The 24,123-nt window shown below is 45.5% G+C and overlaps 2 protein-coding genes across 5 annotated transcripts in view; one reads left to right on the top strand and one right to left on the bottom strand.

Annotated features, from left to right (window-relative positions):
- The window catches only part of RASL10A (RAS like family 10 member A), a 93,083-nt gene extending 87,779 nt beyond the window's left edge, over positions 1–5,304 (top strand). The window contains exon 3 of the mRNA XM_029619649.1: positions 4,660–5,304. Within this exon, the coding sequence (XP_029475509.1) occupies positions 4,660–4,930 (271 nt within the window). The 3' untranslated portion in view covers positions 4,931–5,304. The remainder of the gene's footprint in view (positions 1–4,659) is intronic.
- A 9,068-nt stretch (positions 5,305–14,372) lies between these two features.
- Positions 14,373–24,123, bottom strand: part of GAS2L1 (growth arrest specific 2 like 1) — a 181,591-nt gene continuing 171,840 nt past the window's right edge. For 3 of the 4 annotated variants that reach the window (XM_029619648.1, XM_029619647.1, XM_029619646.1), the window contains one exon: positions 14,373–17,658. In XM_029619648.1, the coding sequence (XP_029475508.1) occupies positions 15,891–17,658 (1,768 nt within the window). In that variant the 3' untranslated portion in view covers positions 14,373–15,890. The remainder of the gene's footprint in view (positions 17,659–24,123) is intronic. The other variant, XR_003859188.1, reaches the window with a different exon arrangement.

Below are 24,123 nucleotides of genomic sequence, written 5' to 3'. Positions count from 1 at the left end.
AGGATGCTCTATCCCATTCCTTTTCTACGGAAGATGTCCCTGACACTTACTAGGGTAATTCTCTCTGCTACCCACATGGTTCCAGCTGGGAAGACTGTGGTCCCACAGGCACTCCGGAAGAAGATACTCCATTGGGCCCATGACTCTCTGCTTGCAGGTCATCCTGGGTAATCCCAGACCTTTGCCACTCTACAAAGATATTACTGGTGGACCTCAATGAAAAAAGATGTTCGGGCCTACATGGTGTCCTACTTGCGTGAGACAGAAACCACTACCTGGTCATCCCTGGGGACTTCTTCAGCCACTACCCACTCCAAGTGAACCATGGACATCATCGTTGACCTACCAAAGTCCGACGGCAATAACACCATCTGGGTTACAGTTGACAGTTTTTCTAAAATGGCCCTTTTCGTGGCGCTACCCGGATTACCTTCAGCTCCAGAACTAGTGAAGTTATTTATCCCCAATGTCTTCCGCCTCCATGGCCTGCTAAGACATATCCTCTCCGACAGAGGGGTCCAATTCACTGCGAAGTTTTGGAAGGCTCTATGCCAGAAATTTGACATCTCTCTGGATTTCACTAGCGCTTACCATCCACAGGCAAATGGACAAACTAAAAGAACGAATCACACGCTAAAGCAGTTTCTCAGAGCCTATATTAACTCCAGATAAAGCAATTGGTCTGAGTTGCTTCCATGGGACGAATTCGCTTTGAATTCTCATCCTTCAGCTTCCACAGAGTCATCACCCTTTCAACTCGTCTATGGATGTCAACCTCTACCTTCTCTTCCAATGCCATTGTCAGTATCATTGCCTGCAGCCCAGGTGTCGGCACAAGAATTGCATCAACTCTGGCAGCACACCAAGGACCTTCTACAAAAAGCTGGGCAAAAGGCCAAGAAGTTCTATGACACTCACCACCCAGCAGCCCCACAGTTCCAACCTGGTGACAAGATATGCCTTAGTACCCACTTCATTCGCCTCAAACTGCCTTCTGCTTGATTGCGCCCAGATACATCAGGCCTTTTTCAGTCCTCTGCTGCCTGAGTCCTGTCACCTATAGCCTATAGTTACCTTCTTCACTGTGTATCCACAACGCCTTTCATATCTTCCTCCTAAAACTACTTATCCTTTCAGAATTCTCGAGGAAGACACCTGAACCACAACCTCTTACCACTGAAGAGGACATCACCTATCAGGTCGAGGATAAACTGGATTTAAGAAAGCATGGAAGGTGATGGGAGTACCTTATATCCTGGGAAGGATTTGGTCCAGAGGAGAATAGTTGGGAGCCTGCAAGCAACATCCTCGACAAGGAGTTGATCCAGCAATTCCATGTTTTCCATCCTAGGAAACCAAACCCCCGGGAAGCGGCCCTAAGAAGGGGGGATACTGTTGCACCCAAATCACAGACGGCTGCGACCTCTCATGCTCATCTCTTTTTTCACTGTACCATCAATTCTCAGAAGAATGGCGACCTCCGCCAGTCACTGCCGAGCTCCCTGGCGTTCCCGGGATGGCATGGGCGCTGCCAACCGCCATCTTGCTTCTGGAGTCACTTAGGCGTGCACGCACATGGGCCACCTATGTTCACATCATGGTGGGAACCTCGGGGGTGTCCCCTCTGCATGACATCATCTCACTATCTGTACTTAAACAGACTGACCCAATGCTTCTACGAGTTAGCAAGGAGTTCTTCTCGTTGCTGAATCCGCTGCTCCTTGGACTTCTGGTTCCTGTTCCTGTCTTGGTGTGTGAACGCTCTGAGTACCCACTTCTCGGGGGCTCTTCTGCATTCCTAGGCTATCTGCTCCTCGGAAGGCCTTCCTGCCTTAGTCTCTGGGAACCATTCCTCGTGAGTACCACTTCACTCATCTCATCCAAGCTTTGCTGGGATTTCCCCCGTGGTGTTCCCCGTGCCTCAGGACTCTACTGCGTCCTCACCAGAAGGATTCGCTGCACCTTACCCTGCACTGCAGGATATTGAGGTAGTCTGAGCTCCAGGACCTCAGACTACCTCAACACCATCTTCACCGTACAGTCATCTTCGGCATACCCCGCTCTGCGGGCCACTACTGGATCGTCACATCTGAGGTGTCACCCTGGGAATACTCTCAGCTCAAGAACTGTACTTTGACTGCATTCCCCGCTCCATGGGTTATGCTCTCTCTCGCTCCCTAATAAAGTCTATTCCACAGTTGTGTCCTAGCTACTGAGATCACGCCTACCGGCGGTGAGGCCCACAGGGCTCCTCCCTGTGGGCGGAGACATCTCTCACCTCGGCCCAGGGTTCACATCCATACCAAAACACAACAATAAGCTCCTCCCTCATCACAACCCAAACTAAACTGACCACACAATCTAAAGTTGTGATACCCCCCCTTTTCTGGACAGGGACTGAACCATTACTGACATCTTCAGGAAATGGTCTATTCCACCAACAAGGGCAAGGTTTTATGGACACCCAGTGGGAGACAAGAGGTCTCCATATCTATAAATAGTTTCTGGCAGAAATGCAGAGACTGTGATAGCCTTACCTTAAACAAAAGTCCTGTCTATTCTGTGTAGAGGAGAAATTCCTTCACATTTTTCCAAAAGGAATCCACTTATCAACCAAGAATTTCTGACAGAGGTGCCCATAGTTAAAGCTTAGGTCATGACCTTGACAGGGATCCCTCATAAGCAATAGGACAGGAGTTTGACAGGGGTCTCCTATAAACCTTATATCAGGATTTTCTGAGCAGACTATGGGATGTCAGCCTGTGGTCATAAAGTGCAGCCTCAGAAAAATGCAAAGTGAAACAAGCTGTAATTATTCTCTAAACGCACATTGGCAAGTTCTAGGGATGTGCATTCGTTTTTCATGAATTAGACAATGTCAACGATATTGTCTAATTCATCATGGTTCGGAAGCGCTAAAATACGAAGCGAGTTTTTCCAAAATTTCGGCAAAATTCGTATTTTGTGTTAGTGCGCAGTAATACCAATTAGTGTGTGTTGTTTTTCTAGCTACCGAACTCCTCTGAATTGATACTTTTTAATTTTTAAGTTGCATTTTTAGGGCGCACTAACAAACTTAGGGCCTTATTTTCCAATATCGCATTGGTAACGCATTAGGGGGCGTTACCAATGCAAATGAGGCGTCTTTCGTGCAGTGGGGAAAAATTGCGTGCGGCGATGTTTTTGCCATTCACGAAAACATTAGCGCCGCACGCGATGTTTTCCCAGTGCACGATGATTCTTTCAGTCTGTTATCGCAGTGCACGATATTTGCCGGTTTCTTTTATCGCGGTGCACGATAGTCCCAGACAGCCTGTTTCAGGCTCCTGGGGGGGGGGGGGAAGAGAGAGAGAGAGAGAGAGAGAGAGAGCGAGAGCGCCTTACTATAGTGCCTATGCCCTACATAGGTATTTTAACCCCTATGGGAGGGCCACCTACTAACTCGGGGTGGGGATTAGGTATGAGCGTCGGGGGTTGGGGGCCACTTTCGCATTCCACATGAGACCTACGGACAGAACAGTGGTCTCTAGTGCAGATTTGCTGGCTGTCGGAGTGAGGACGCTCACTCCAAGAAGTGGTTTGGGCAACGTTCTCTCTACCTAGCTTGATGAACACTCTACCTGGGCAACAACATGCTAGGTGGAGAGAATGTTGGCCAAATCTCCGCTTGGAGTGAGCGTCCTCACTCCGACGGCCAGCAAATCTGCACTAGAGACCACTGTTCAGTCCGTAGGTCTCATGTGGAATGCGAAAGTGGCCCCCAACCCCCGACGTTCATACCTAATCCCCACCCCGAGTTAGTAGGTGGCCCTCCCATAGGGGTTAAAATACCTATGTAGGGCATAGGCACTATAGTAAGGCTCGCTCTCTCTCTCCCCCCCCCCTCCCCCAGGAGCCTGAAACAGGCTGTCTGGGACTATCGTGGATGGCGGTAATCCTTTTCAAGTCCATAACGCGAGGTTGGAGTTGTAGTTATTAGCCGCGATAGCAGCCGCGCTAACACTGCGGCTGTTTCGCCGCACACGATACACAGGTTCCCGCTTTACATATACTCCGCCCCAACTCCGCCCCCTGAATACCAAATGACTAATTTGCATTCGCAAATCGCGTTAACAGCTGTTAACGCGATTTGCGAATTTATCGCACGCGGTAAAGTGCTTGGAAAATGAGGCCCTTAGTGTGCTGTAAGTTCTATTAGGGCGCATTAACTAACCTGTTAATGCACATTAAGGCTTGTTAGTGCGCACTAACATCTAGCTAGTGCGCACTATCTTGTTCGGTGTACTGTACACTAATGCCAAGATAGTGCACACTAACTGGTTGTTAGTGCGCAGTAAGGCCCATTAGTGTGCACTAACGTACTTTGTCGAAAATTGCCGAAAAAAACCCCTGAACTGTGCGAAAACAAAATTTTTTGCAGAGCGCCCGATCCAAAGCCCGACCTAATATCTTTAAATGAAGCACATCTCTAGCAAGTTCTGCTAATGCTATCATTGGGGATATAACAAGTGTTACTTCCCACTGTGCCTGGGAAATTATTAAAAGTTGTCATTTTCTCTAGGTTCTCAAAGAAAAGAGAGAAGGAAATGCACAAATGTTATTTTTGGAGGAATATGATTTTGTGCTGGTTTCTAATTTGTGTGCCTTTTCACTTTTCAGGTCAGGCTGCCCCAATGAGGTGCCGATTCTTATTGTTGGTAACAAGCGAGACCAGCAGAAGCAGCGGTTCACAACACGACGGACCATTTCCGTGCTAGTGAAGAAGACCTGGAAGTGTGGGTACATCGAGTGCTCAGCCAAATACAACTGGCACATCATCCTACTCTTCAAGGAGCTATTGATAAGTACCGTAGGTAGGGGCTGTAAACACAACCATTCCAGCATGCGCCTGCAAGGAGCGCTGCACAGAAACAGGTGCACTGTTATGTAATCCCACCTGACTAGCAGCCGGAGTGCAGTTGTGATGTAAAAATCTACTTCAGAGCCTATCTGAAGCTCTTGTGGAAAAGCATAAGCTAAGGAAGTTCATGCAAACATCAGGCAAGGGATAGAAAGCCTGCATTGTGTCAGACACCAGTCTGTGCTAGTTCCAGGTGAGAAGAGGGGCTTCTTCAGTTTGTGCTAGGATCAGGCAAAAAGTTTGTATTGGTGCTATGTGTGAATGATAACTCCCATAGTCTGTGTTGGTGTCAAATGAGGAGAGGAGCTCTCTGTCTGTCCTAGTGGCAGGTGTAGAAAGGGATCCCTCAGTCTGTGCTGGCACCACACTGTCACAGGCCGATACAGTACAGTGCGCTCCGGTGGAGCGCACTGTTAACCCGCGTTTGGACGCGTGTGTTCGACGCGCTAGCTTTACCCCTTATTCAGTAAGGGGTAATAGCACGTCAAAAATGCGCGTCCAAACCCCCCCCCCCCCCCCCCCCCGAAACTAATAGCGCCCGCAACATGCAAATGCATGTTGATGGCCCTATTAGTTATTCCTGCGCGATTCAGTAAGTAAAATGTGCAGCCAAGCCGCACATTTTACTTTCAGAAATTAGCGCCTACCCAAAGGTAGGCGCTAATTTCTGCTGGCACTGGGAAAGTGCACAGAAAAGCAGTAAAAACTGCTTTTCTGTACACCCTCCGACTTAATATCATGGCAATAGTAAGTTGGAGGTCCCAAAAGTTAAAAATAATTAAAAAAAAAAAGAAATAAATTTTAAATCAGCCCGCGGCTTGAAAGCCAGACGCTCAATTTTGCCGGCGTCCGATTCCCGAACCGTGGCTGTCAGCGGGTTTGAGAACAGACGCCGGCAAAATTGAGCGTCGGCTGTCAAACCCACTGACAGCCGCCGCTCCTGTCAAAAAAGAGGCGCTAGGGACGCACGCGTATCCCTAGCACCTCTTTTTACCGCGGGCCCTAATTTGAATATTTTTTTTTTACTGAATCGCGTGCACAGGAGAGTGGCCTGTGCACGCGCCGGGAGAGTGGGCACTCGCCCACTCTCCTGCGACGTTTACTGTATCGGCCTGAATGAGAGGGACTCCCTAGTCTGTGCTAGTACCATGTTAGTAGGGCTAGTCATCTGGATTTTTATGTCAAATTGAGCACAGCAGCAGCTCTTGGAAAAGGATTTGGATTGCTCTAGAAAGGATTCACAGATCCCTTACCGAAAATAAATTATACCAGCAATAAGCATCTTCCATGCAACTCTGCTTTAGCTATTGATATTCTACAGAAGGGAGAAATTTATTACAGCACATTTCAGGTACTGCCACAGTGTGAAAGGTTGAGTTATAGAGGATTTCCTTTTGAGGAAAGAGCATCATGGAGACTGTGGGATATGTAGCAATGAGGAATCAAACATGGCAAGAAGTTTGCAAAGTATGAGAGGGTCACATAGTCTGGGGTAAAGCAAAAGAGAAAGGACACAGGAAGCCAGCAGGGTGAGCTTATGGAAATACAACTGGCAGTGTTCACGATACAAAAAAAAAGGGGGGGGGGAAGAATTAGGATAAAAATACACCCTAGAACATGGGTAGGCATCTCTGGTCTTGGAGTGCCATAAACAAGCCTGGCTTTCAGGACATATAATGGAGGCAGACCTGTTTGTGACACTTGAGCTAAATGCTACAGAAGACAAATGGCCAGATAAGGTAAAACCAGCAGTGTCAGGGTTGGTTATATAAGAGGGAAGAGGAATGGCCTATAGGGTGCAATGTTAAGTCTTATGGACCCTTTCTATATGCAGAATACGGTCCCTGGAAGTTCCTCTAATCCCAATCACAAGGTTAGTACCACTGCCACACAAAGACCCATTGCTGATCTTAGAAGCCTAAAAGAAAGAGCATTAGATGCATTAGTCAGAGAATGAGTATGGCCCAGAATGCCACAATTTGGCTAGCTGTAATTGAATGCTAACTTCTGTAGGGAAAGAACTCTATTATCAAGCAGTGTCTATGTGCACGCAGGGCATATTAGTTTCTGAATAACCCAATGTAAAGAAGATTGGGCTTCTCTTGGATCAAAAATGGTTATCTAAGAATTGTTTCCTGGTTATTCTTGTGGCTCTTGACCTCTCACAGGATGTATAAGAGAAAATGCATGACTGTAGCTAGGCCTGGAATTTGCTTTTGCCAATTTGGGTGATACCAAAAGATGTTCCACTGAAGATTGCTAATAAGTTCCATGTGATAAGGGACAGCCTGAGTCAGTCCTGGGTTTGTTTTGTTGCATTTATGGCAGTGGTATTTTACTTCTAGTTCCTGAGGGCTGCAAACGGATTAGGTTTTTAGGATATTCCTAATGAATATGCATCAGATAGATATGCATGCACACTGCCTCAATTGTATACAAGTCTCATGCATATTCATTGGAGATATCCTGAAAACCTGACCAGTTTGTGGCTCTCACGAACTGGAAGGGAATACCACTTTCTCTAAGAAAGGCAGGAATAGCAAATCTATAATGGCAGTAGATATCACCAAGTCTGGCTCAGCTTGATCCTGACAAAGAACTTGTTGGTAACCCTATTCCCATTTAATTAATATCCTACAGCACTCTGGGGAGTGTAGTTCTACCCTTCACAGTTGAAAAATGAAGGCTACAGCTACAGGAAAGTTTGCGATTTTAGTTTTAAATAAACAGGACTAACTTTCCTTGGTGAGGTAGAGTGGTGTGGTCTCTTTTAGGCAAAGTGGGGAGAAAGGAATTTGGTTACATAACACCAGGATCTGTAACTCTAGAATTTTCAGTCCAAACTGGACAACTAATTATGTGACAAGGCCCACCTGAATTATAAATAACAGCTATTCTTTATGCTACAGTGAAGTGGGGTGGCTCACTGTATTCAGGAAATTCCATTTCCCAAGGCCTTCCATTAAATATCTTCAGCAGCCTTTTCATAACCCCTAGAAAACTCTTCCTATTCTTTATGCATTTTGATGAATGCGCTATAGCTTAGAGAAAGCTCAAGAATATTTCCTATGCATTTTCTTACTGGATTAACTTGTGCTTTGGATCCATTTCTCTCTCTCTCCAAGGTATCAGCCAGATCTATACTATAAGTGCTATCCATATACCTTAGCCCACCTATTGCTGCTGCCATGCCATCCATAGGCAAGGACTGAGGGACTCCTCTGTGGATGGATTTAGCTAAAGAGTCTGTTACCGAAGTTACAGCTCTCTGCCAAATTTCATTCAAATTTGTTCAGAGTACCCCCAATCAATGTGAGAGGAGTGGGAAGCTAATCCTGAATTTCCAGGAGTAAAATTGCACCTTTCGTTCCACATTGTAATCGTGCACATTTTTAACTTGTTTACATTAATCAACACATTTAAATCTGTGAAGAAATGTTTTCGTCCCTTTACTTGCTCTGCTGTTGGTTTGGTGCCCTGTGCAGTCAATCCCTCTTACTGATTTCTCTTCTATGCCCCTCTCCTCTGCACCTTCCTGTAAGTTTTCATTTGTTTTGTCTTTTTGGCCTTTTCTGTGACATTTGTCTCCCAGCGCTCCTTCCCTTGGCAGCGTGCCATAGATGGCTTGAGAATTCATAGTGGCCAGAAAGCTGGGGGGGGCGGGGGGGGGGAAAGAAAACCTCTTCCAAGGCCTTTGGCCGGAAGGTGCTGCATTTCTGCCGTCCCCGGGAGTGTGTGCACAGAATTTGTGGTATGACCAGGTCCAGTCAGCCACAGTGGATTGTAAATCCAAACCTGGACCCCCTGTGCCCTAAACTACAAGGTCAACCTGTTTCCATATTGTTTGAACATGTTCCGATACTTTCTCTTTTTCAGTTTACCCCAGTGCAGCCTCACTCTTATATGTCAATCCTAATAAGCAGAGAAAGAGAGAAAAAAGCCTTCATTAGCTAGACTGCAGGTGTTCTACATTAGCACTGAGAATGCCCCAATATGTTCTCCTTGACCCCATTTTACTTCCCCATTCCCAGGATGCTTGCTTGGGAGATTTTAGGTCTCCTTGCTGACTGAAGGCCGGAAGGGACACCGATCCCTTTTACTATCATGCAGGTCAAATCCTGGATTGTCAGCATTCCATTTCCATCTTTGACCCCTGTCTTCCCCCTCCTCCCACCCATCCCCAATGTTTCTATATTTAAGCTACTCAACACCATGAAGCAGGAATTTCCTGAGTGATTAGTGATGCATATGTGAACAAGGCCATGTATGACAATATTGGCAATTCTATATTAGTAAGGATAAAAAAGAGCCTACCGCATAGGTGGCTAACAAATAACTACAAAAAAACAGAAATTTTGAAAATAGCAGTCTACCCGCTAACAGCTAAAACCAAAGATGGAGAGAAACAAACATTGCACTGCAGAGTTAGAATGTTTTATAATTTTTTAGGAAATTATTCTCAAGTGTCCATAAAACTTCAAAATACCCCCATTTATAACTAAAAAGATTGTTCCAAACGGGCAGATATCCCAACCAAAAAAAGTCCAAAGGACAATTTTATTGGATGCCATCATCAGTCATAACTGATTATCTCAAAGTCTCATCACAATATCAACTCTCATAACAGCATCAGATGACACAGACCACTGTTTTTGAAATAAAGTTAAAAAAAATCCTTCCAAAACTTTACTTTCTGCTGTCACTTTTTAATGCATGTAGCTGAATTTGCATACTGCTGTTTATGCTTCATTGATGTTACTTGCTTGCTAGTTGGAATTATAAATCAGGCAAACATAAAACAGCATGATTACTTGGTTGCCAGCTGTAGGACCATCCTTGCACTCTGAGTGGCAAACAATAGCATAACAATAAAAGCCCCAAATAGCAATAACCCATTTTAAATTTAAAAATAAAATGCAGCAGGGCAATTAATGGGATACATTATTTTCCCACTTCCTTTGGGTGAATGACAAGGTGCAATCTTAGTTTCTGGAATTGAAGTCAAATAGAAAATGCAGCTGACTCAGTCTGCAGGAGCTTCTGCTGGCATGGCATCTTGGATGTCCCTGGGAGAGCAAAGCAATGCAGGGCCTAAGCCAGGCTGCTTGCCAGCTTTCAGATTACAAGCTGGCAGGCGAACAAAAAGGCAGCAGCAACCAGGATTTTGCTTTTAGCCAGAGGCTCATCCTCATCCAGCACTTTTACAGCTTCCAGGTTGACAAGCCATTTCAGCAACATTTTAGCAGTATTTATGGTTTGTATCAGTCAGAACGGAGAGCGTGCCTGTGTTCTGCAAGCCATGTCAGCACCTAGCTTGCTAGGCATAATATTGCTCTCTCTTGTGCCTTCCATGTTAACTGGACACTAATGTGCTTTACAATTTAATACCTCACGCATGCATCCAGCTCTGGGGTGACTCGGCTGGTGGCAGATATTCAGCTCCCAAACTGCATGGAATTATTGTTACCAAGTTCTATTTGGATATGCGGAAGTACAGAGAGAAAGTCATTGGCCTAAGTTCACAGAACAGCAGTGGAAAAGGGGGAAGTGAACTTGTTTTTTTTCATGCATACCACTATGCAAATCACTTGCCCATGGCTCCTCCCCATGGCTACTTAACTTACTACCCAATCATCACTTTTTCTTGGTAATATTATCCTCTATGGTTATCACGGTGTCCATGGTACTGTCATCTAGTTCCCTCCAGACTGCTGGTCACATGAGCAAAAGCTCCACCATCCCATCTTGCACAAAGCAGGACACTAGCAGAGCAAGTTGGGATACCCACCTGGCTGGAGCGATGTAAAGGTCTGCAGGTGAGATGTAAATACTCTAATGATGATTTATGAATCTTGCTAGGTGCTGGATCTCTATAATGCTAAGCCTGGAGTGAAAGGACTAAGTGTGAGAACTTGAACTTCCTTCCTTCCAAGCCTGAATGTCCTGCTACCCTAACTTTTTCAAGCCCAAGGCATTCCTATGTTAACAAAATGTATGGCAGGCAATGTGGACATGTGGAGGCTCATGTGCAGAAAAGCTAGGGACGTACCAGTCACCCCACCAGTCTCGCTTCTACATTTAAAACAAAGAAAGAGAGGAAGCAGAGATTCACATGAATCCATTACAATGGGCCAGCTCCCTCTGTCCACAAGTGTAGGAGAAGGGTGAAGTCTTTGTGGTTCAGTCAGCACATGGCTGCCAGAGCTCCTTCATTATTGCTACGCCCAACCCTCAGGGTAAGTCACATCCAGTGCTCAGTCCACGCTCTCCCTATCTTACTCAGTCTGGGAATAAGACAGAGGTTGGAAGGACTCAAAGTAGGAAGCTCAGGACGAGGAAGATGAGATGCTGCAGTGAGCAATGTGCAAGTGTTGCCCATTACTTAAAAAACACTGGAGTTAGGAAAAAGAGGCATGCATGATTACACATGTTCTCAAAGAGGATCCACTGCTGATGTTTTGTTGATGCTCAATGCTGAGAAGAGAACCTCAGGTGCTGGTGTGGATCTGAACATCTGGCAGTGGTGACTTCCGTGGCACACCTGATCAGGTCTGTCCCCTGGCACACTGGTTGGGACACACTGAGTTAACACATCAGCAGAGGCTTTGGGCAGTGGCATACACTGTGTTGTGTAGCATGCTTCACTTTATAAGCACCAAGCTTATTAAAGGTGATGAAAGGGACTTAGCTGAAGATACCAGGCTGGCCTTCCCAGCTGCACCCCTTTCTGGCTCTGTGGTGGGTAGGTGCCTGTCTCCACAGTATATTTTTGTTTATCTAAATGGTTTTAACAAGAAAATTAAAAACACAGGCTTCATTTTCACAGCACGATCTCTAACACATTTTAGATATTTAAATTTAAAGCCAACTTGGACACAATCATAGAGGGGTGGGAGTCAGTCATATGACCTGCTTCAAGTGTAAAGCTGCTGGAGTTGATGGGACACTAAAAGAAAACCCAACTGTCATCTTGAAAATGACATTAAAACTGCAGCCTGCTCTTACCTGCCAGCAGATCTTAGTTAGGGGCCTTGCCCACGCCAGCAGAGTCCGTTCCTGCAGACTGCAGGAGGCAGGTGATGTGGGCATAGCACTGCGCTGGTCTACAACGGCTGGAACTGCTGATAAGGCAGAGAGAGAGAGAACATCTTTCTGAATGCTGCTGTTCTACTAAGGGCTATTCTTTTTCTGTAATGAAATCAAGTTATTTATTAGACTGTTTGTCAAATCTTCCTTTTTGTTTGGAACGAATAAAGAGGAGCAATGTTTTCTATAAACCAAAACTGTGTGTGAGTGTGTGGAAGAGAAGAAGAAAGTAAGAACATAAGAAATTGCCATGCTGGGTCAGACCAAGGGTCCATCAAGCCCAGCATCCTGTTTCCAACAGAGGCCAAACCAGGCCACAAGAACCTGGCAAGTAGCCAAACATATGTGAGTATGAGAGAGAGCGAGAAAATAAGTGTAAGCATGTGTGAGAGAGAGAAAGAGTGATTGAGTGTGTGTGTTCTCCAGCTCAGTAGACAAATCCCATGAGCTCACATACACCAAGATCCAGTTCTAGAGACAGGGAAGACGTTTTCCTGAGAAGGGATCTGCAGTAGAGCAATTACTATTTGTTGGAGTTCTCACGGCATCATTACCTCTTCCTTTAGGGCACACATATACATCCAATCAAGTATTCATGCCACTGTTACACAGCAGAACTTGGTAAGAACGCCTCAACACACGTCAAGACTAGAATAAACCCGAAATCTCTGCATGAGAACCATCCTTATAAAAGCTCCTAAGGCCCAGCACAAAGAGATGCTTGGGAAGGGAGGACAAAACAAGTCAATAGGGATTCAGCCAGAAAGGTCGGGGCCAAGGACTGGGAGGTCAACATTCAAAGTGTGTTGAGCGCTATTTAACCAGATAAGTGTAACATGTGACTAAGTAGCGGCTGCTAAATATGCTCCAACATTCAGCGCGGTGCTACTTAGGCACAAAAGTCACGTATTCAGCTAACGTTTTGGCCACAAAAGTTGCGGGTAGGCAGAGGGCAGATCTTCTTAGCTGTATAAGTTATGTGACTAAGCAGTGGTATTTGCTCTTAGCCGCATAAGATAACCGCTAAGTTACACCTGCCTTAGAGCCAGGCCACTGAATATACCTTGTAACTAGCTAATCCAGACTAAGGCCTGGATTTATCAAAATGCAATAGCAAAAGGGGCATGGTTTATGCTAATAGACAGTTTATTGCAATTTGCACTAATTACATATGTGAAGAGCCAAGTTAGTGCTAATTGTGATAATGTTTTCAGACTTTGCAATAAGTGCCAGACCTGTTGAATGTCCTGCATACAACCCATGGGGGGGGGGGGGGGGAAAGAGAGAGACAGACTGACTATCCATAATGTCCTCTCCCTAGATAGGTATTTGTATCCCTATGGGAGGCCCACCTAGTATCTCGAGGTGAGGTTTAGGTATTAGTGTAGGGGGTTAGGGGCCACTTTGACATTCAATGTGAGATGTATGAACAGAACAGTGGTCTCTTGTGAAGATTTGATGACCTACGGAGAGAGGAAACTCAGCCAAAGATGAGATTTGTGCAAGGTTCTCTCAACCTAGCTTGATGGACACTCTACCTGGGTAACATCAAGCGAGGTGGAGAGAACACTGCATAAATCTCATCTTTGGCTGAGTTTGGGTTGTATGCAGGACATACAACAGGTCTGGCACTTATTGCAAAGTCTGAAAACATTATCACAATTAGCACTAACTTGGCTCTTCACATATGTAATTAATGCAAATATCTAAACCTCACCTCGAGTTACTAGGTGGGCCTCCCATAGGGATACAAATACCTATCTAGGGAGAGGACATCATGGCTAGTCTCTCTCTCTCTCTCTCTCATTTTGAAATGCACTAACACCTTTCCACCCCTGTAAAGCAAGCTATCACATGGCTTAACACTACTGAAAAAGGTGTAGTTAAAATCAGCATTAAGTCTATGCGATAGCACTTTGCAGACTGGCAACTCCCGCCCCTAACTCCTCCTCCTTTTCGGATTTGCATCGCACCATACGATATGGTGCTATCGCATGCGTTAACGGGGCTTTTCGCATGTGATAAGCCCTTAATGCATGCAAAAACACCTTAGCGCATTTTGATAAATGACCCCCTAAGTTATATCTTGCTCGGTTACTTAAGCAGCCAGCTTTGAATACTGACTGCTGGCTGATTAAAACATGGGGCTCAGGTCTGGACAAGAGGAGATGGGCTCTGGCTGTAGTCCTTTTCATCAGCAGAGAACCCAGCGCAGGTGACAGGAGCCAGCGGAAGCTTTCCGGAATGATCTTCTGAGTAAAATCAGCTATTCAACTCCAGAAAAGCAAGTGTCAAATAAAATCCATCAAATTAGATGAGCTCTTCTCCTGGTGTGTTTTCAAAGAATCTGCTGCCCCTCTCCCAATAAGAGAAGTGACTGCAGGAATTCAGTCTTCATTTTATTATCTTTAGTGAACATGGTTTCAAATCAGCAGCCTATACGATTCCCATGTGTATATGTACATACATACATACATAAATAAATCCATCATTAAAATACAAGGTCAATTGCTATGAGCAGTTTTGCCTTAAGAAATCGTGCAATTTGAAGAAAAAAAATAATCCAATAAATTCTAAAACAATAAAATTATCATTTCAAATTAGCAACTTTCCATCGAAAGGTTTGCCTGGTAAGGAAAGTCCCAGATTATCCTAACAGCAGCTTGGTTCTGAAAGCAACAACCAAGGAAAACATAAATAAAAAAAGTGGAGGCTAAGAACCTCCCTTCCAGACTTCCCCACCAATACCCAACCTCCTATAACCTATATCCTCACACAACACCTCCCCACTAGTCCTCAGTCTCCTTTGTTTATGAATAACTACTATGCTCCTCATCAATTCCCAGCCTCCTATAACCTATATCCTCACACAACACCTCCCCACTAGTCCTCAGTCTCCTTTGTTTATGAATAACTACTATGCTCCTCATCAATTCCCAGCCTCCTATAACCTATATCCTCACACAACACCTCCCCACTAGTCCTCAGTCTCCTTTGTTTATGAATAACTACTATGCTCCTCATCAATTCCCAGCCTCCTATATCCTCAACCAATTTCCTTCCACCAGTCCCCAGCTTCCTCACTCTTCATAACCCTCCCCACCAATGCCTTCTATATCCTCATACTACACTTCCCCACTAGTCTCCTCCCTCCATAACACCAATCTCTTCCTACACAGCCTCACCAATCCCTAGCTTCCTCACTCTTCATATACCTCCCTACCTATTCCCAGCTTCTCTCTCATACACATAAAATTCCTAAGCCTTCTCTCTATGCATAATCACAATTCTCCCCATATAACTCCTCACATCCTCATACAACACCTCCCAGCCAATCTCCAGATCCTCCTTACTCTCATCCATTTTGCCAAACATTCAAAATCTGTTTGAATGAACCTTCCCTTAACTTAAGACCAATGCCTAGTCCTTAGATTTACTTTCAAGATTTACAGCAGTTAAGAGCCCCTGAAATCTACTAATTAGAAGAACCCTGAAATGAGACCACCACTGCCCCCATCTTCTTATGAATATGGCTTATCCATATCAGAGAACAAGAAGGGAACCAAGTGGAAGATGGTGGCCTCCATCAACTCATGGCCAAAAGTATCTTTTGGGTACATTTACTTTCTCTTACAGAAATGCATGTGCGGTGTGGTGAATTTTTGGTTGCCACACACGCACATATATCTATTGATGATTAGTAGCAGGCAACCATTGTGAATGGTCTCATTTTCTCTAAATTAATCACATTTTGGTGGTCAAACACCTAACAACAATATTGCTGCTACAAGAGAAGCAAGCCCAAAGTGCACCTATAAGCAATAATTTAGAACCAACTCAGCAGGGATCATGAAAGAGTAGCTGGCTATTTGCCATGGTCAAGGAACACCACCTTAGAGGTACTTCATACCCACGAGTCTTCATCCTGACCCCCTGATTCCAGCTGACCTTGAGTGACAGAAGGGTCTGAAAAGGTAGCAAACATGGAGTGCAGGGCCCTCCAAGACTTGTGATCAGAGGCACGCTTGGTAGGTCCAGGCTTTGATGATATTCCGCCCTGAGGAGACTTAGCTGTTGTCTTGAAACTCAGTGGGGTGGGGATCTTTGACGGCTTCTTATCTGGCTGGTTGTCCATTCGGGGTCGAGTCCTGGGTCGCAGCTTGAGCTTGCATATGGAAGGTACCCTATCTGGTCTCTTCAGGCTCTTTTTCTGCCTTAGCACTACTTCCTGTGTCTTGGAGTCAAGGGAGCTATCCAATGAATTATTTGGGGAGCCATCAAGGCATAATTCACTACAGGATTCCGCCCCAGAACAGTTATCTGCCTCCTTTACTTGCTCAGCCTTATCTGGAACAGAAGTCACCATGTCAGTTTCAGACTCAATAAGTTCACCAGCATCCCAAGATGTGTCAAATTTCAGCTTGAAGAGCTCCAGGCCATGGAAGTTATTAAAGACTGTATGATAGTTACTTTCATCAGAGAGGGCTGGTTCCCTATAGGATGTCACTGACTCTGGAGTTGCATGGGAGTTCCAAGCCTCAGTGACAGATGATTCTTGCTCTGCAGAGCCATTGAGCAATTCAGTTGCTGCTTGTCCAGACTCAGAGATCCAGGAGTACTGGAGAATTGCTGCAGGAGTCCGCCTACAGTCTTCTTTCTGCTTCTCACTGAAGTCCACCTGGAGGCCATACTTGTTATAGAAGTTGAGAGAAGAAGAAGAAGAACTTGATGAGCAGTAGGCAGAGTCCACTGTCACCGGCTCTGGTGTGGCCTGCTGGAGCCTTGGAGGGTCAGAGCTATGTTCCAAGGGCTCTTCCTTACTGGAGTCCACATCAACAAGCTGAGAATTGGCCAAAAACTCCTCTTCCAAGCTCCTGTACAGCTGTTGCTCCCGAGCTGGGTCCAAATTTAAAGGCATCCAGAAGGTCCTAGCTAGGTCCTCCACTTCTTGGCTAAAATTCTCCAACTCCAGATGGTCTGTGCACGCTGTGCCTTGCTGAAAGTTAGCAGCAGTGGGGGCCCCATGCTGTGCTATGTTTTGAGTTTGCAGTGTAGAAAGCTGCTTCTGCATCCCGTGGGACTGTGCTGTGGTCCTATTTGAAGTGTCTGACATATTGCTAGCTTGATGGGATGACTTTCCCCTGCCAGCAGACATATGGCTCTTAGACCTTCTTGGAGGAAGATGAGAAGGAAGTGGGCTTTTGGTCCATGGAGAGCAATTTTTGCCCAAGTCCTTCATGTTTTGTTGCAGCTGCTCAGCTCTAGTCCAGGAATGCTGGCCATCCTGTCCTCTGCTGATAAGGATGACTGTGTCACTGCTCCCAACTCGTCCTTGGCTCTGTGCTCTCCTGGTGGCACTGTGCATCACTGTTTTGTTTATCCCGTTAGGCACCCGGGGTCGACCACGCTCTTCCAGTGCTGGAGTCCCCTGCCCCCTCACATCAGCTGGTGACTGGTGGGCATGAAAGCTGCGATCCTGGGACTGGGTACGGCTTACTGGTTTCCTTTTGAGGGTGGCAGGAGACTGTGATACAGTCCCTTCCATGGCATGCTTCCTTTCTTTCTTGTTCACAGTTAGGGTGTCCTCATTGTACCTCCTGCCTGGAGGACCACTCTGCACAGATGAAGCTGAGGAGTCGCTGTCTCCAGAATAACGTCTGAGTCTTGGAGGTCTACAAAAGAGTAGAAGACATGATTCAATTATACTGGTGCTGTCCAAGGCTAGCAAGAAAAAAGGAGACAATTCTGGGAGGGTAGAAAAAAAGGGAAAGATGGAAAAACAAGAAATGAAATTTTGGAGAAAATAATTAACAAGGAGCTGTGAGAACATTTCATAATACCTAGTTTCCTTCTTTGGTACAACTTCACTGGCTGCCGGTCAAATACAGGGCCCAGCATAAAATCTTATCACTAATTCACAAAACCCTTTACAATGAAAAAATGGAATGGCTAACTTCTTCACGTCACTTCCACACCCCCTCAAGAATCACCAGATCAACTGGAACAGGGATGCTGCCAATTCCTTCCCCCAAAATTGCCCACCTAAATAATGTAAGAGAAAGAACTCTCTATTGCTGGACCCCTACTATGGAACTCTATTCCGCAGGAATTACGATTAGAAACAGACATAAAATCATATAAAAATGGGATTAAAACTTTGCTTTTTAAACGAGCTTATCAAGAGCTGTTAGCATAACTATCTCACACTTCTGATTTTATACCAAGGTAATGTATATTTTTATTTTTATTATACTATCTGTACCCTAACTATACTACTTCTCTAAGTGTTTAAATTTTGATTATTTAGCCTACTATTTAGTTTGCTATATTAATTATATTATCAAACAATGTATTTACTTCCTTTCTTCTTTGGAAATGCAAATAATTTAAAATGTAAACTGATTTGATATGCTTGCATGAAAAGTCAGTATATAAGAATTATTAAATAAATAAATACATTTGCATTTGGTTATGACAACACTTGTAAAATGAATAACAAGCACCTCATTAAAACATTAGAGTTTTTTCCTATGGGCAAGAAATAGAGTTCACTGGTGGTCACAGGCACTAATCAATGACAGGATAGCTTTAAAAATATCCGATGCCATCACAAGGCACTTTCATACTGACCTGTTTCACTACAGGAAAGAAAATAAAAAGTGATTCCAAGTGTTGGGGGCACATGGGCCACTGTGCATATCTCAAAAAAATAGTTAGGAGGGGATGGACAGGGTTGTGAGATATGGACGGACAGCCAGCCACATGTACACGGTGATCTTATAAGACCAGTTTCCCACTAGGTATTTATGGTAAAATTGATGATGTCATTTTATATTACAGATATGTTGCCACCAGAGGGCACTCTACAACAAGACTCAAGTCTGTCCATTTTAATTTTCCTTTTAAGAGGTATTTATGAGGTATTTTTAGCACTAGTTTCCAGAACTAATTTCTTTTTTTCCCTGTGAATGGAAACAATCCCTCCTGTTTTTCCCGTGATCTCAGCTGTTTTCATGTGCCGCTAAATTCTTGTTTCTAAACTTCCAGTGCCTGCCTTCACAGCACAAGTGTTCCAGAAAAAAAGAGGAGGGAGCACTTATGAGTAAGAGAGAAAAGAAGAGGTGAGGGGATTGGGGAAGAAATGAACCTTGTTTCTGGGTATCATGAAATATCCAGTGCAAAAACTATCCTGGCACAACAGTGAATACTTTCCAGCAGTAGTGTCAATAAAACACACAAAACCGCATTATCATCTTAAACGCAATTAGGGGAAAGCCAGGAAAGAAGCCCAGAAAACCACTCCAGATTTTATAAAAAGTAAGAGAGTGCAAGTTCCAGCCTATAGAAGGCAGGTCTCATGGCTTCCAAGGGTAGTACCTTCAAAGTGTTTTTTTGGTGCAAACCATAACAGGAATGAACCTCACTCCTTAGTATACTGGATATGATTTCATTCGCTTAAATTTATTGAGAATGTTCTTAATATTTTCATTGTGCCAAACAGAACTTCCTTCCGAAGCTCCTAGGACATAGTTTCAAAGTTATGAGGTGTTACATGCATAAAAATAGCATATACAGGTATTACTAGCGAGTTCATACATATATGTTATTTTGGAAACATTGCGAGTACAAGTGGACTTGCGGTGTCATCCAGGGGGAATAAAGGGGTGGTTTAGGGATGTTCTAGGGTAAGATACAGAAATATGCACACAAGTTGCTATTTTGTGAGCAGTACATTCACATACATTACCAAACTTGTCCATTTGCTTTAATTAAAATGGTCACTTTCTCAGTATTCAGACAGGATAATCCACAACCAGTGAGTTATGCATCACTACCAGAAGATGGAGACAAAGCAAAGCTGACATCATGGTATATATATACCCCTGTAGTGATATCAGCCTGCTAGTGTTCTTGGCTTCCAGCAATGGTGGATGTAGATCTCCCTACTGGGGATTGCTTGTTTTATTAAAAAAAAAAAAGAGAGGAGAAAAAAGGATTAATCATGCACCTCTCTTCTCCTGAAGTGGTACCTTGTGGTCCCTCCCTCAGTCAAGTTCTCCTAAGGTGATATCTGGTGATCCCCCCTCAGTCAAGTGCTTTCGTCCATACCTGGTTTCTGGCATGGATTAGCTGCCAGGAGAGAATCAGCTGAGAGGCTAGCAGGTGCAGGAAGCCGAGCGCGGCAATGAAGGTATTAGCCCTCTCTCCCCGCAGCCGGAGACCGACTCTGTACTCAGACCCCCGTCCCCCACCCCCGTTACCCACTTGTAGGGGATAGACATCCTGGTGTAGTTGGTAAACCATGGTGAGGAGGAGTCAGTGTAGCCGGTGCTCCTGGGCTAAGAGATCTCCTTGGCTTGCAGAGGTAGGTTGCACCCATCCCCAAACTAAGTCACTTTCGCGTGCGATACCTTGATAGGGGCGGAGTCGGGACTGGAAGAGGAGTCGGGGCAGACATCACGGAAACTTTGCTGGCGGCGAAAAAATAAGACCCCTTATCTCCGCCAGTAGCGCATGGTGGCGCTATTGGGTGTGAAAGCCGGCAATATAACAATGCGGTGGTGCGATCGCTGCCGGCTTTCACAGGCCCGCCCCCCCCCCTTCGCCCCCCCTGCCCCTGTTACTGCGAGATTCAGAAAACTTTGCGAAGATAGAGAATCCAGGCCTAAGTTAGCATTATGCAATCACCAATTATTAAGATCCATAACCACTGTTGTTAAAGGGGTTATTGAGGAATCCAAGGTCACTAATACATTCTACAAGACATCCATTGTAACTACAGAAGGTTTTAAAAGTCCGAATTTACCAACCTGAGTATGCTTCAACTCACTTTAGCTTTGAGTTACCTTCTCGCCTTCACCACCAGGAATGGACGGTGTCATGGTCAAAAACAGAGGGGATATCGTTCCATCTCCCTCACCAGCAAAAAGCTCTGTCCCAAGAATTGTCGATTTCGCACACGAGGGATGATGCTGAAGGTCTTCCCTCTCTCCATAGATGATTGGGGCATTGTCGGGACTCCTCTAACACCACTTGTAGGGTTAGAGATCCTGGTGTAGTTGGTAAACCATGGTGAGGAGGAGTCGGTGTAGCCGGCGCTCATGGGCTAAGAGAGATCTCCTTGGCCTGCAGAGGTAGGTTGCATGTTCAACTTCATGGACTTCCTTATCACATCTTATCTGATAGAGGAGTTCAGTTTACTGCACATTATTGGAAGGGTCTTTGTAAGAAATTCAGAATGCAACTTGATTTTTCCTCAGCCTATCATCCGCAATCTACTTAAAACTGACGATTGGTCCTCTTTACTTTTATGGGCCAAGATGTGTCACAATAATCATGTTAATAAGGCCACAGGGACATCACCCTTTTATCTGGTCTTCAGATGACATCCCTGAGTACAATTACCTTTTCCTACAATGTCATCATGCCCAGCTGTCAATCTCGCTACTCAAAAATTACTCAAAATATGGCAGAAATCTCATCAGCTTCTGGAGCGGGCTGTGGCTCGCGCTAAAAACCAGGCAGATAGGAAGCGACAACCAGCACCACGGTTTCATCCAGGAGAATTGGTGCAGTTAAGTACTCACAATCTCCGATTACGAATGCCCTCATTAAAGTTTGCTCCTCGATTTGTGGGACCATTTCCAGTTGAGAGACAAATAGGAAATGTCACATATAAACTCCCTCTACCTTCTACTCTTCAAATTCACGATGTATACCATGTATCTCTCCTTAAGCTTGCATTCTGTCTTGGACAACCAGGAAGCCAAAACAATCTTCACCTACAATATTTGATGATGAGACACAGTATGAAGTAGATGAGATCTTGGATGTTAGGAAAGGAAGAAAAGAACTACAATATCTGATCTCCTGGAAAAATTATAGCCCGGAGGAAAACTCTTGGGAGTCTGCCAGTAATATTCAAGCTCCTCAACTTATTATTGAATTCCATCAATGCTTTCCATTTAAGCCAAGGCCTAGGAGACAGGGAAAGGGACTTTGTGGGGGAGGTACCGTTACAAAATGATCTGATCCTTGCCTCTTTAGCAGTCCCGTTGTGTGGCAATGACCACCGGCGGCGGCAGCAGCGGCTCCCTCGGAGAGAAGGGCGACGTCAGGCATGCTCCATTTTGGCCCCTCCTTCCTGCTACACTGAACGTCCCCGCCAGAAGTCTCTGCAGAAGAGATCAGGGGAAGTCGGCATTTAAGCGGCATCTTCCTGCAGATTCTTCGCCTTGGCAACAGGCTTGTGAGTAGGTGGTTTGCTGCTTCACTTGGTTTGTGCTGATTGTCCTGCTCCTTGTGTTCCCCTTGCTCCCTGGTCCCACCTTGTGAGTTCTATCCTTGGGCTTCCTTTTGTTGCTTTGACCTATTGTTGGATTTTGGACTTGGATTGTTTGCTGCCTGCCTCGACCCTTTGCTGGACCCTGAACTTGGATTGTTTGCTGCCTGCCTTAACACTCTGATTTTGGACAAAATCTTCTACCACTCATCCTGGTCAGTGACTCAGGATCACTTCTGTTCGGTCTCCATTTTAAGGTAAGACTGTTAGTTTCTTCCATTGGATCCACAAAAATCTTAACAGTAACGCTTAAGCAAATGCAGTTGCCGTTTGGATCATTTAATTTTTCCTGCTGGGTTATCCCAATGGGGCAGGCATTTGTTAGAAGTCTATTTGGTGTGATTGCTGGGATTAAGCAGAACCATAATTTTATTAGAGCTACAGGGGGAATAAGGGGTGAGTTGGGTATATGGGTTGCATCTTTGCAAACTTATAATGGAGTGCAGGTCATACAAAAGAAACAAGTTTCCAATCAGGATATGGAATTGTATTCTGATGCTGCCGGGGCTTTGGGTTTCAATGTATATTGGCGAGGAGCCTGGTGCACCAAGTGGTGGCTTGCGGCATGGACGGAAGTCTGAAGTTGTTTCCCTTGGTTGTGGCTCTATTTGGAGTCATGAGTTGCGCAACAGGAAGGCCTTGTTTTGGTGTGACAGATATGGGGTTGTGGAGTTAATAAACAGGCAGGTGGCCCACTGTCCTTTGGTATCTTCCTTGCTAAGAGAGTTTGTGGTGTTATGTCTGATGGAATGTCACTGCTTGGGTGAGACATGTGCCTTGGCTAGAAAATTGAATAACGAATGCTTTGTCTCGCTCTGTGGGATATGTTTCACTGTTTGGCTCCTCAGGCAGACAAGGAGGATGCAGCAGTTGTGTAAATTTGTGGAGGATTGAACTGATAAAGCATGGAATTTGATCCAGGCCCCTTTGACCCTGTCTACTTTGTTGGCATATGAGAAGGGCAGAGGTGCTGCTGCCAGTTTTCTTCGTGAGTAAAGTTGGTAAAATTGTGGAGCCCCGGCTGCGGCAGGCCACGGCCGGTCCCTCCTACCTCCTCCAACGCAAGCCGGCGCTCCACCCAGTCGATGCGGCACGTCCCGCTCCGGGGCTGGCCTCCCACGGGGCTCTGAACGCTGCCGGCCCCGATGGATGACGTCAGGACTGAGGGGTATATAAACTGTGCCTCAGTCTTCAGTTCCTTGCCTTAGCAACAGGTCGTCTCCTTGGAGTGCTAGTTGCTGCTTCCTGAAGTCTTCTGGTTCCTGCCTGAAGTTCCTGATTCCGTTCCTGCTCCACTCCAGTCCTTGCTCCTGAGGTCCAGTCCTGGTGTTCCAGTTCCTGCCTTCCTGCCCGCACCTTGTGTTCCTGCCTTCGCTCCTCTCCTCGTCCTCCAGTTCCTGGGTTCATCCTCAGCTTGATCTCCTGGTTCTGATTACGGCTCGTCCCTCATTCTCATTTGTCTGCTGCCCGTCTTGACTCCTGGCCTGGTTTCCTAGTCCTCGTCTGCTTGCTACCTGCCCTGGACCTTCAGATTGGACTCTCGTTCCGCACCTCAGCTGCCATCCCTAACCTGGACTCCTGACCTCGCCTTCATCTCTGTCTCGTCGAGGCGACCCGCACCTAAGACCTGTTGGCCCCGGCACCCAAGGGCTCAACCTGCGGGGAACGAGGGCTGGTATAGGTGAAGCTCCAGCAGGGTTGACCTCATCTTCACCAACAGCCGGCAACGAGAACCATTGAGGGCTGTCCCTCTGTGGTAGCGCTAACCCTCGTCCCGGTCCAAGGGCCGCAACCA

The sequence above is a fragment of the Rhinatrema bivittatum genome, chromosome 11 (assembly GCF_901001135.1).
Source record: "Rhinatrema bivittatum chromosome 11, aRhiBiv1.1, whole genome shotgun sequence".
NCBI lineage: Eukaryota > Metazoa > Chordata > Amphibia > Gymnophiona > Rhinatrematidae > Rhinatrema > Rhinatrema bivittatum.
This window is presented reverse-complemented; position numbering and strand designations above follow the sequence as displayed.